The sequence below is a fragment of the Terrapene carolina genome, unplaced genomic scaffold (assembly GCF_002925995.2).
Source record: "Terrapene carolina triunguis isolate 2854851 unplaced genomic scaffold, T_m_triunguis-2.0 Scaffold111, whole genome shotgun sequence".
Taxonomy (NCBI): Eukaryota; Metazoa; Chordata; order Testudines; family Emydidae; genus Terrapene; species Terrapene triunguis.
Window position 1 is genome coordinate 241,826 of NW_020664462.1, and position 12,872 is coordinate 254,697.

At 52.2% G+C, this 12,872-nt stretch overlaps 1 protein-coding gene across 1 annotated transcript in view; it reads right to left on the reverse strand.

Annotated features, from left to right (window-relative positions):
* Window positions 1-7,388: 7,388 nt before the first annotated feature.
* LOC112108327 (zinc finger protein 271-like) overlaps window positions 7,389-12,872 on the reverse strand; it is a 20,984-nt gene continuing 15,500 nt past the window's right edge. The window contains exons 2-4 of the mRNA XM_026652094.2: window positions 12,559-12,691; window positions 10,372-10,476; window positions 7,389-9,574 (exon numbers count right to left, since the gene is read on the reverse strand). Coding sequence (XP_026507879.2) covers window positions 7,389-9,574; window positions 10,372-10,476; window positions 12,559-12,691 — 2,424 coding nt within the window. The remainder of the gene's footprint in view (window positions 9,575-10,371; window positions 10,477-12,558; window positions 12,692-12,872) is intronic.

Sequence of the window (12,872 nt, forward strand, 5' to 3'; positions counted from 1 at the left end):
GCAGCCACATGCTGCCCAACTGCAGTGCGCTGCTGCTCTTTCCCTGGGCCTCTTCCTGTGGCCCTCTTCTCAGCCCCCCCTTACCTCAGGGTTAAAAGTTCTCGGGGCCTCTCTCTCCAGCTTCAGCAAATGCAGCCAGAACCTAACTCTGGCAGTCCCTTGAGCTTCTGCAGCTGGAGAGGGGCACCTAGCCTCGCCCATCTGGTCCCTACCAGGAACTGATTGCTAAGCCCCTGCAGATCCTTTTATCTGAGCCTGCTGGGCTCTGATTGGCTGCTTCCCTGAGGCCTCCCTAGGCAGGCCTGGATGACCCACCTTCGCTGTTCTTCTCTTGGGGCAGGCTGTAGTAGGACCACACAGCTGCCTGTAGGGAGCTGTAAAAGCCAGATGTGTCCCTATTACAGTGCTATTTTGATTTTTCTTGGAGTGGAGCCTCTTTCTGGGTTAACAAAAACAACAAGGAGTCCGATGGCACCTTAAAGACTAACCGATTTATTTGGGCATAAGCTTTCATGGGTAAAAAACCTCACTTCTTCAGATGCAGATACGTGACACCTGTCTGGGTTGCAATTCATGGCCTCTATTATATAGGAGTAGGCCCAAAAGCAAGGAGTACAGTGCCCCATTCATCTCAAGGAGGTGTTGAGTCTGAACCCGAATGATGACAATTTAAACATCATTAGCATTAAATATTTCAGTGCTGGTCACTTGATGAGGACCATCCACCTCCACTGGGACTATGGATGGAGTGTGAGTAGATGGTCCCGGCCGGAGAGGCCTGCTCCACCATTATCTCTGCTAGCAGCTGGTTCAGTCATGCTCTGGTCACAATCCTTGAGCTGTGCTCAGAGCAGCTCCATGGGTGGCGGATGCCAGAATGACCAGTTCAGGCACCTACTGATGCTCACTAAACACTCCCAGCCGGCAAGGCGGGGGTAGCACCCTTGGGGGTGGCAATGGCAAATAAATACACAGGGGAGAAGGGGCCAGCTTAAGAAGATTGCTAGGGCTTAAAGTGCCCCTGAATTCTCCCATCAACCACTGGGGTCCATGGCTTGCAGTAAATGCTGTAACAGCCACTCCGGGCTCCTCCCCTGCGGGGCAAGCAATAGGTTCCTTGCACAAGCTGGGGGAGGGCTGCAGGGACCGGGAGGGCACGGGCCAGGGCGGGAGGGTAAGTGAAGGCCCTGAGCTGGGCATACAACAGGGGAGTCTTAGTCTACTGTGGGAGCCAAGAGGAGGGGACTCGGCAGGCCTGGCCCTTCAGCCACAGGCAGCCTGACACCCGCCCCCCCCGTGAGAGCCCTGCCTGGGCAGCAGCAATGGCCACCGGTCCCAGTCCAGCGCTGGCCCAAGCAGCCAGGGAAGGGCTGTGGGAAGCTGGCTGTATAAGCAGATCCGGGCCAAGGGTGGGGCTGGAGCTGTATCCTAGCTGGGAAAGGCGAGGGTGCCTGACCGCCAGCACACACGCAGGACCACAGCCAGAGGCCAGTCCAGGGCACAGTGCAGGTGCAACCTGGGTCTGAGGCCCAGATTTGGAGAGTCCCTTGAAGAACGTACCAAGGGCTCCTTCTCCCAGCAGTCTGACTCCCGGGAGAGGGGGGGGGGCTACATGGATCAACCTATTGGAGGGACCCCAGTGTAGCTAATGCACAGGCTGGGGAGGCAGGAGATGCAATCCCTAGAGATCACTGTGAATGGTGCTCAATAGCTAAATCTGATGGGGGCTCTAGGCCCAGCTCTGCCATGGAGTCTCTCACACAAGTCACTGCCCCTCTCTGGACCCCTCTGGAAAAAGGGCGGGGGGGTGAGGATTCCTATTGCTAAAGGGCTCAGAGCACCATCAGGTTACTGGCGCTCAATTACTATGTTCCAAACTTATGGCACCTTAGAGACTAACAAATTTATTAGAGCATAAGCTTTCGTGGGTTACAGCCCACTTCTTCGGATGCATATAGAGTGGAACATATATTGAGGAGATATATATACACACATACAGAGAGCATGAACAGGTGGGAGTTGTCTTACCAACTCTGAGAGGCCAATTAAGTAAGAGAAAAAATTTTTTGAAGTGATAATCAAGATAGCCCAGTACAGACAGTTTGATAATTGTGAGAATACTTACAAGGGGAGATAAATTCAATGTTTGTAATGGCTCAGCCATTCCCAGTCCTTATTCAATCCTGAGTTGATTGTATCTAGTTTGCATATCAATTCCAGCTCAGCAGTCTCTCGTTGGAGTCTGTTTTTGAAGTTTTTCTGTTGTAAGATAGCTCTCACCTTCAGCCCCCAACTAAAACCTCTCCAGCGCATCATCAAAGATCTGAAAGATGATCCTTTATTCTCACAGATCTTGGGAGACAGACCTGTCCTCGCTTACAGACAACCCCCCAACCTAAAGCAAATACTCACCAGCAACCACACATCACTGAACAAAAACACTGACCCAGGAACCTATCCTTGTAACAAAGCCTGATGCCAACTCTGTCCACATATCTATTCAAGTGACATCATCATAGGGCCTAATCACATCAGCCATACCATCAGGGGCTCGTTCACCTGCACATCTACCAATGTGATTTATGCCATCATGTGCCAGCAATGCCCCTCTGCCATGTACATTGGCCAAACCGGACAGTCTCTACGCAAAAGAATTAATTGACACAAATCTGACATCAGGAATCATAATACTCAAAAACCAGTGGGAGAACACTTTAACCTGTCTGGCCATTCTATGACAGACCTGCGGGTGGCTATCTTAAAACAGAAAAACTTCAAAAACAGACTCCAATGAGAGACTGCTGAGCTGGAATTGATATGCAAACTAGACACAATCAACTCAGGGTTAAATAGGGATTGGGAATGGCTGAGCCATTACAAACATTGAATCTATCTCCCCTTGTAAGTATTCTCACACTTGCTTCTTATCAAACTGTCTGTACTGAGCTATCTTGATTATCACTTCAAAAGTTTTTTTTTTTTTCTTTCATTAAAGGGCTCTCAAAATTGGGAAAAAAAACCCCAACCTGTTCATGCTCTCTGTATGTGTGTATATATATCTCCTCAATATATGTTTCACTCTATATGCATCCGAAGAAGTGCGCAGTAGCCCACGAAAGCTTATGCTCTAATAAATTTGTTTGACTCTAAGGTGCCACAAGTACTCCTGTTCTTTTTGCGGATACAGACTAACACGGCTGCTACTCTGAAACCTATGTTCCAAACTTGTAATTGCTGTTAGAGGGAAAGCCAGCGGGTCACTACGTCGTGCGTTACATCATCTGAGCACTGAGCACGCGACTGTGCCTATACGGCGCGCAGCTGGTGTGGGCAATGGAGGACAATGGGATGCAGTCACTGCAGCATCCTGGCATGCAGTGAGGATGTCAGTCCCAGTCCCCGCTGCACGGCTCTGGAGAGAGCAGAGCTGGAATCCTCTTCCATTTCCACGTACCTCAGCACCGGCAAGATACAAAGGGCAGGGGACTGGCAGACGTGGCCAAACGCTAAGGGCTAGAGGATGTATCTAAGCCGCAGCTCATACGAGCCAAGAAGCACTGGCCACATGCAGGTGCCTGAAGTGAGACCCCCCTAGGAATGGGCTGATTTTTCACTCCCAGTTTGCCACAGATGGCAGTAGGAGCTCTAAGAGCCCAGCCCTTCTGCAAGCCGGGTCATCTTTCTCAGGCCCCAGGCAGAGCCTGCGTTTGCGCTGCCACCCATCCAACCGGACAATAGTAAGGAACGGTGCCAAACTTTTTAGATGCCTGCAAAGTTTGAGCAGTTGACCCAGCAAGTCAATGGCAGAGCTGGCCCGAGCTCCCAGGTTGGTGCCCGACCCTGTACAGCTCCCTGCCTCTCCTGCTCCAGGAGAACCTCCTGGCATCTCGCTAGCGCTGGACGATACATGCCAAGCAAGTCACGTGCTTTTGGCCTAATGCTGCAGGCACACTCTTATTGACGAGGGTGGCTGACGTCCTCCCTGCCTCCCGTGGGAACGGAGGAAGCCGCGCATGGAAAGGATTCTGTCCCCCAGCTTCCTGCCAAGTTCCACTGGGATTTGGGCCCAGACATATTCCACCATCAGAACATTTAAATAAAAGACCAACAGTTGGCCTGAACTCAGGTCCTACTCCAAGATAATAACCGGCCCAGGCACTTGTAATTAACCTTTTTATTGTCCATTTACGGCTAAGCCATTGAGTGCAAGAGATCCAGTATCGGGTTACGGAGATAGAACTGGAATCGTTACTGACTAATCACTGCAATTGGTTCTCATTCTTGTTACCTAAGGTAAAAACCATCCGTATTTAAGTAGGTGGCCGAGCCAGAAGCAAGAGGAGGTCTGTATTTCGGAGGCTGGATGCTGCGCACCACACACCTGTTGGCCACCAGGATACCCAGTCGGCTATGCTCCGATACCAGGCTACATTTACTAGAACTCCTTCCCCCACCCTATGGGCACATGTCTCTTATGGGAGGCCTGAGCTAGACATTAGTGGTAATATCTTGCATGTCTCGTTCTTTGCAGTCTTAATTTCCAGTATATATAATTGAATCCTTGACTCTACCACTGAGATGCAGCTGCCTCTGGGGTCAAACATGGCAACAGTTTAACTACACGCAGTAATATGGCAGAGCAGGAAGAATATCCCATCCGACTGAAAGAGTGGGGACAGATTTTCAAGTTGGGTGAATGCTGTTACCAGAGATGGGATCGGGCCAGGATAGCACTCGGGGCACATTTCAGGAGATCTTTAATGAGGACAAGTGGTGGACCCCAGTCTTACATCTCGTCCAAATGTCAGCACCTCCAGAAGCACTGTGCCCCTTAGCACCATGCTGGGCCCTGGGTACGGCACCAACTCACGTGGAAGAGTCACCTTTTGAATTCCCATCTCGCCTTCAGCAGCTGGTCCCCCGTCCAAGTACTGACCTGGCATGACCAAGCTTAGCGTATGAGAGCGGATGGAGTGTCAGCCCCAGGTGAGAAAACACTCTTTAAAATGTAAGCTGTAACCACTCACGGCGGTGCTCTGTCCCCCTCTAGTGGTGGCTAGGCCACAGATAGAGGTTGATGAACCTGCTACAGCAGTGGCTAAGGCTACGTCTACACTTTTGGCAATAGGTAGAGTCCAAATGCTGCACCCCACCTAGCACAGGCATAACCAGCAGTGTAGACAGTAAGACACGGTTTAGGTGAGTAGCATGCCCTATGCACCTGAACTGTAGGGCATATTCACCCGACACAGGTCTCTGCATGCCCAAGCAGCACCTCCCACGTCTACACTGCTATTTTTAGCAGTGTAGTGTTCTGCCGCCTCCCCCTGCCAGAGCCTTTCACTGCAGCATGCAGCTACAGGCATAGTACCTGTACTCTTCACGCGGCTGTACATGTAGACGTGTAAACAATTGTTTAAAAAGCTCCAGAGGCGATCCCGGCAATTACAGGCCAGTAAGCCTAACTTCAGTACCAGGCAAATTGGTTGAAACTAGAGTAAATTATGTAAATTAAATTATCTGTAACTAGAGTAACAGAATTATCCGACAAACAGGTGAACATGGTTTGTTGGGGAAGAGTCAAAATAGCTTTTGTAAAGGAAAATCATGCCTCACCAATCCATTAGAATTCTTTGAGCGGGCTCACCAAACATGTGGACAAGGGTGATCCAGTGGATATAGTGTACTTAGATTTTCAGAAAGCTTTTGACAAGTCCCTTACCAAAGGCTCTTAAGCAAAGTAAGCTGTCATGGGATAAGAGGGAAGATCCTCTCATGGATCAGTAACTGGTTAAAAGACAGAAAACAAAGGGTAAGAATAAATGGTCAGTTTTCACAATGGCGAGAGGAAAATAGTGGTGTCCTGCAGGGGTCTGTATTGGGATCAGTCCTATTCAACATATTCATAAGTGATCTGGAAAAAGGGGTAAACAGTGAGGTGGCAAAATTTGCAAACACTACAAAATTACTCGAGGTAGTTCAGTCCAAAGCAGATTGCGAAGAGTTACAAAGGGATCTCAAAACTGTGTGACTGGGCAACAAAATGGCAGATGAAATTTAATGCTGATAAAATGCAAAGTAATGCACATTGGAAAACATAATCCCAACCATACATAAAAAATGATGTATGAAGAAAGATCTTGGAGTCAGCATGGATAGTTCTCTGAAAACATCTGCTCAATGAGCAGCGGCAGGCAAAAAACCGACCAGACTGGCAATAGGAAAGGAATAGATAAGAGAAAATATCAAACAGCCTCTATGTAAATCCATGGTATGCTCACACCTTGAATATTGTGTGCAGATCTGGTCACCTCATCTCAAAAAAGATGTATTAGAATTGGAAAAGATACAGAGAAGGGCAACAAAAATGATTAGGGGTCTGGAAGAGCTTCCATATAAGGAGAGATTACAAAGACTGGGACTTTTCAGTTTGGAAAGGAGATAACTAAGAGGGCATATGATAGAGGTCTATAAAATCCTGACTGGTGTGGAGAAAGTGAATAAGGAAATGTTATTTACTCCTCATAACACAAGAACTAGGGGTCACCCAATAAAATGAATAGGCAGCAGGTTTAAAACAAACATAAGGACGTACTTCCTCACACAACGCAGAGTCAACCTGTGGAACTCTTTTCCCAAGGATGTTGTGAAGGCCAAACTTGTAACAGGGTTCAAAAAAAGAACTAGATAAGTTGATGGAGGACAGGTCCATCAATGGCTATTAGCCCAGATAGTCAGGGATGCAGCCTCAGCCTCTGAGTCTCCCTAGCCTCTGTTTGCCAGAAGCTGGGAATGACTGACAGGGAATGGATCACTTGATGATTCCCTGTTCTGTTCATTCCCTCTGGGGCACCTGGCATTGGCCACTGTCGGAAGACCGGATACTGGGCTAAATGGACCTTTGGTCTGACCCAGCGTGGCCGTTCTTAGCCTTAAACAGCTGAGTCTTTTAGCCCAAGCAGGAGAGAGGCTCATGTGTTGATAATATCCCAGGGTCAATCCCCACTGCTGGGGACTCACCCAGAGGCATAACGAATAGCTCATACATTTAAATCATTTCTCTTATGTCTTATGTATCCTCCAGCCTGCTGTATGATCCAAGCAAAGCTTTCCATGCTGCAGTCATGAGAATAACTCTAGTGCATTTGTTAAGGGGGAGGCACCCGGCAATTGACTAGACCCCTTCTCCACTTTGGCAGTCAGCAAAGCTGGCCTTTGGAGTGACTCCCTGTCCCATGCAGCAGCTGGCTACAGATCATCAGCTGGCCAGATGTTGTGGCCCATGCAGGTATGCCGTGCTTCTGGAAACGGAGTCACACGCTGGGCGTGGCCGTCCTGCCATGCATTTTCGGGTGCATGATAAAGACCGACTCCACGGCGAAGGCTTTCTAGCAGTCGGCGCAGCGGAGGGGCGCGCGCCGGGCGTGGATCTGCTGGTGCTTGGTCAGCGTGGAGCGGCGGCCGAAGCGCTTGCCGCACAGTTTGCAGGGGAAAGGCTTCTCGCCGGTGTGGATGCGGAGGTGCTCGGTGAGGTGCGACTGCTTGCGGAAGCTGCGGGCGCAGCGGCTGCAGGGGTAGGGCCGCTCGCCCGTGTGGAAGCCGTAATGCTTGACGAAGTCACACTTGAAGATGAAGTGTTTCTCGCACAGGGCGCACTGGTAGGGGCCGTTCTCCAGGTGCACCCGCCGGTGGACGCTGAGGTAGGAGCGCCGGCGGAACTGCTTGTGGCACAGGCTGCAGGAGAAGGGCTTCTCCTCCGTGTGGCTCGGCTGGTGCCTCTTCAAAGCCAGCGGGCTCCTGAAGCTCTGGGGGCAGAGGGGGCAGGGGTAGAGCTTGGCCTTGGCAGGAGCGGGTGGATGTTCCGGTGCTCGCCCCAGGACGCTCGCCCCTGGGAATGGCCTCTCCTTGAAAGTGAGCGGTTGTGACCGGACCCCGTTCCCGTGGCCCTGGGGCCAACACGGCTCCTCTCCCCAGGGGCCGGTCTCATGCTTGACGGTGCGAGTCTGTCTGCCACAGCTCCGGTCGCCCACGCCAGGCGGACCCGGCCTCTCCCCGGTGTGAGACCTCTCATGCCGCAGGGCATAGGCCCGGGTGCTGAAGCTCTTGTGGCACCTGCCGCAGGGGTAGGGCTTGGCCGCCGGGTGGCTGCGGCGGGGCAGCTTGTGGAGGGGTTCCCTGTCCCGGGCGGCGCGCAGGCCTGGCCGCGTGTGGGTCTCCTGGTGCTTGTTGAGGGTGGAGCGCCGGCTGAAGCTCTTGGGGCACAGGTGGCAAGGGAAAGGTTTCTCGCCGGTGTGCGTGCGCAGGTGGTCACTGAGGTGGGAGCGCCGGCGGAACCACCGGCCGCACAAGCCACAGGGGAAGGGCTTCTCGCCGCTGGGCGCCCGCTGGCGCCTGGCCAGGGCCTGCTGCCTGGTGAAGCTCTCGGGGCCCAGGGCGCAGGGGTAGGGCTGCTCCTCCAGGTGGGCATGCTCGTGCTTGGCGGCGTAGGAGCGCGTGCTGAAGCTCTTGCCGCAGACGCCGCAAGAGAAGGGCTTCCCCCCGGCATGCATCCTCTTGTGCTGGGCTGCAGGCCCCAGCGTGCTGAAGGTCGCATGGCCCCTCCCGCTTCGGTAGGCCTTGTCCGCCTTGCGGGCCCGGCGCGGCTTCGGCGGGTCGTTCTGCCAGGCAGGCTCCCTGGGGCGCTCGGCGTGTCTCCGGGGCTGCTCCTTGGCGTGGGTCTCCTGGTGCTTGTTGAGGGTGGAGCGCCGGCTGAAACTCTTGGGGCAGAGGCTGCAGCGGAAGGGCTTCTCGCCCGTGTGCGTGCGCAGGTGCTCGTTGAGGTGCGAGCGCCGGCGGAAGCCATTGCCGCAGCGGTTGCAGCGGTACGGCCGCTCGCCGTTGTGCACTCGGCAGTGCCTCACCAGGTCCGAGCGGCGCAGGAAGTCTCTGTCGCACTTGGAGCACCACAGGAGCCGTGCTCTCCGCTGATCTCGCTGCTGCTCGCTACCCGGGGACTCGCCCGGATAAGGCTCCTCCACTACGTGAACCTGGAGGTCATCCATTATCTCAGTCTTGCAGATGACAATACTCTGGTCTTCGCCGCCGCTGGACGGATCCGCTCCCGCCCGAGTCCTCTGGCTGCCGGCGGCGCCCAGCCACGGGCTGTAGCTTTCATCGTACTTGGTGCATGGAGGAGCCTCTGCCTCTTCTCTGGGGGCGCTCTGGTACTGCTGAGCACTGAAACCCGTTCCAGAGCCGCCATCTTCTTCAATCTCTTCCTTCACACGGCAGCGAGCCTCCTGCTGCTGCCATCGCAAACTGCCGACACACCGCGAAGGACACTCGAGTGGAACTTCCACCTCCCCGAAGGGCTCTGGCTTGCACTTAGTGAGGACAGCGGGAGCTTTGCCATCGACGTCGCCGAGAGCAGCCTGGGGGGCCGTTTGCAGCTGACCACCCAAAGGTGACGCACTGCTCTCCGAGCCCCACGAAACGGGCCTTTCCTCCACAGACAAAGGGAGATGCCCAGGGATTTGGATTTCAACTTCACTGTCCTCCAGTTTCACCTTTCCACTTGCATTCAGGCATTCGGCAACTGGAAGGAAACAACACCCCTCTCATTAGGCACACGAAGCGAAGCTCCCCCTGCATTTCTTGACTAGATTTCATTCTCTTCGGAATTCCTAGTCATATTAATCTGAAACTAAGCCATGCCCCTGAACTCCGAAAGAGCCCATATGTGAACCAGGGAGCTAGCAAGAGTAATTAACCACTGGAACAATTTACCAAGTGTCATGGTGGATTCTCCAGCACTAACCATTTTTAAATCAAGCTGGGATGTTTATTTTGGGGCAGTTCCCTGGCCTGTGTCTTACAGGAGGGCAGACTGGAGAGAAAGGCGATACTTATCCAGCGGGGACACTACCACGTATTGTGAATGAGGTCACTAATCCCAACTTCCGTACAGCCTATTGCACGTCCTGGCTGTTTCGCTGACAGAACCACACTGAGCTGCCTGTGAAGATGAAGCTTTTATGCAGGTTTCCCACTTAAAACAGAGCTGGTTTAAAAAGTGGAAAAAACAGTTTTGCTACAAATTTCTAGACGGTTTCTGTTTCGTAGGGTTCAAAACTGCCCCATGTTTTGTTTTTTTTTCAAAATTAACTGAAATTGTTAGCAACACACCAGTTTCTAATTTTTTCATGCACCAGAAGCCTGGAGCACGATAAAAACGTCAGTCATTGTTCTGTAACGTCAGTTATTCAAGAAGATTTTTCACTCCCAAAACAAGGCCCCATTTCCACAACAGAAGCTTTGGGTGTGAAGAATTTCAGCCAGCTCTCCTTTGCTCAGGGACGTTTCTTTTCTCTTGCCAGCATTTCCCGTACTCACCCATAGACACCGGGGCCAGGGCCTCCCAGGCAGAGGTCTCCTCCGCACCGGGCTTTCCTCCTTCCTCCGTCAGCAGCAGGAGGGCAGGTTTTGGCACATCACCCCCTGCATGTTACAAACAAACAATCAGAAATAATCCGAGCCGGCCCACGGCAGTCATAGCCTTCCGCTAAGGGCTGTACAGCAAACCTTCCTCAGCCCTGCGTACGGATGTGGGCTTTCCATCGCTTCCCAGGAGAGAAGTGCCTCCTAGTGGGTTGAGACGCAGGCCCTCCCGAGCGCTAATCCCGGCTCTGACCTAGACTCCCTCTATGGCTTTGAGAGGCTTCACTTGGCCTCCGTGTCTGCTTTCCTGCCCTGGACTAGGGAGTCTGGCAAGCGGTTGAGAGGGGAGAAGAAGCCACAGGCAGCAGAGGAAGCTCTGGTGGTAAACCCAGAGATAGACCAGGAGATAGAGAAGTGGGGTAGGAAGGAGGCCAGGGAAACGCCGACAGGGACTGAGACTGAGCCGCCCTGGACTGCTAGTCAGAGGGTCCTTGGACCGGAACCTGGAGCTGCAGGGGGGCCCAGGTTCCTCTACCAGCCACTGGGCAGTGGCACAGGACCTAGAAGTGGAACCGAGACCATCTTAGGCAGCATCTGGACAGCTTCGTCCAGTGGGACCTTGGTACCCCGCAAAGGGGAGACTGTATAGTGGCGTGTCTGCAGGGCCAAGTTACACAGAGGGAGCGCTTCCAGTCGCGAAGAGAGAGAGGGACCACGTGCGAGCAACCGACGACAGGGGCGCCAGACAGGGTGAAAGCTAATTCCCAGACCTAGCCACAAGGAGGCGCATCTGCGGTGAGCGGAGCCCTTTATGAGGAGCAGAGCAATTGCTGGACGGGATCAGACCGCCTAGTCCAGAATCCTGTTTCCAAACAGCAGCCAACACCAGACGCAATACAAGGTGAGACACACCCTGCAGTAGGCACTTCTGGAATAACCTGCCCACGGGTGAAAAAAATTTCCTAACGTTCCTTCCTCAATTAAAGGCTGGCTACTGCCTTGAAGCATGAGGGTTTCTGTTCCTTCCAAACTACTTTTTAAACCTTTATTGCTGTAACGCCAGACAGTCTCATTATCCATATAAACACCCAGTCCTTCTTTGAAACCGGCCTTAATGATATCTTGTGGCAATGAGTTCCACCGGCTGTTTTACCATTGTCAGCCCTGAAGAGCTAATCGATTATACATACAGGCAAGCAAAGTTGCACCTCATTCTGCCTCATGGATTCCCAACAAAATTACCAGTTAAATCCCTAGTCCAGGATCTTTACTGCTTGCAGAAAAAACACAGCCTGATTTTTCAGAAGCTAGGTTGAGCCTGCAGGGCTGGCAATGAGGCAGGGGGGTTAGCTGAGCCCATTCAACTGGAAGCTATTTCTGGGAATAAGTGGCCAATGCTAAAGTTTCAATTTTAGGCACTTTTATGAAAACCAAGGACAAAATTGTTAGTGTTAACAAGAGGGAACTCAATTCTGTAAGAGGGTAACGCTTAAAGGCAAAATAGAGGAACCCTGAGGGTTATTTACAGAGGTGGCCCCTCATTTATGCAAAACCAAAGATCTTCAAGACACCAGTGTGAAACAAGTTGGGAATCCCAGTTCCCAACACGGCAATCCCAAAAAGCTGTTGGCACAACTGGCACCAAGTGGCTCTGACTGGTGGTCTCAGCAGATTGACTAGACCATGGAGAGCGACTCCCCTCTCGTCCAGAATGTTTTCACGCTGGAAGGGTGGGACGGCACCGGAACAGAATGTGAGAAGCAGGCACTACTGCTGCTCCCCCGCTTTGTGGATAAACAAGACCTAGCTTGTGGGTTTGTTTTCACCAGTAGATCTCCAAGCGCTTCAACAAAAAAGATCGGTATCATTGGGATAATGATATTGACCTCCTTTGGGAAGTGCTTTGCATTTTCCAAATAGGGAAACTGAGGCACATAGGGGTGAAGTGAGTTGCCCAAGGTCAAACAGCAGGCCAGTGGCAGAGCCAGGACTAGGTCCCAGATCTCCTGAGCCCTAACCCACGGCTCTATCCACTACCTTCCGTTTTCAGGGCTGCCAAGCCCACACCCTTCATTAGAAGATTAAAAGGAGGGGAACAAACTCTCAAAGCCATTCAGACGTGACAGCTCCCCATTAACGTACAGTCATCCAGCGATATCAGCATCTCATAGTTCTCTCTCATCACGTCCCAGTACAGCTTCTTCTGCCATTCCGCCAAGATCTCCCACTCCTCCCGGGTGAAACAGACTGAGACATCGGCAAATGACACTGGGACCTGAAATCACAGGAAATTATTATTCATATGTACTGCAGTCGCAGTTCAACATGGATTTCAATAGCAGAACCAAGAAGAAAATATGGGCCTTTATGTTCCGCCTTTTTGCATGATTGGGAGGAGGAGGAAGAAATATGGTTTTTGGTTTTCTAACTGCAGGAAAAGTATCCTTTTCCCCTCC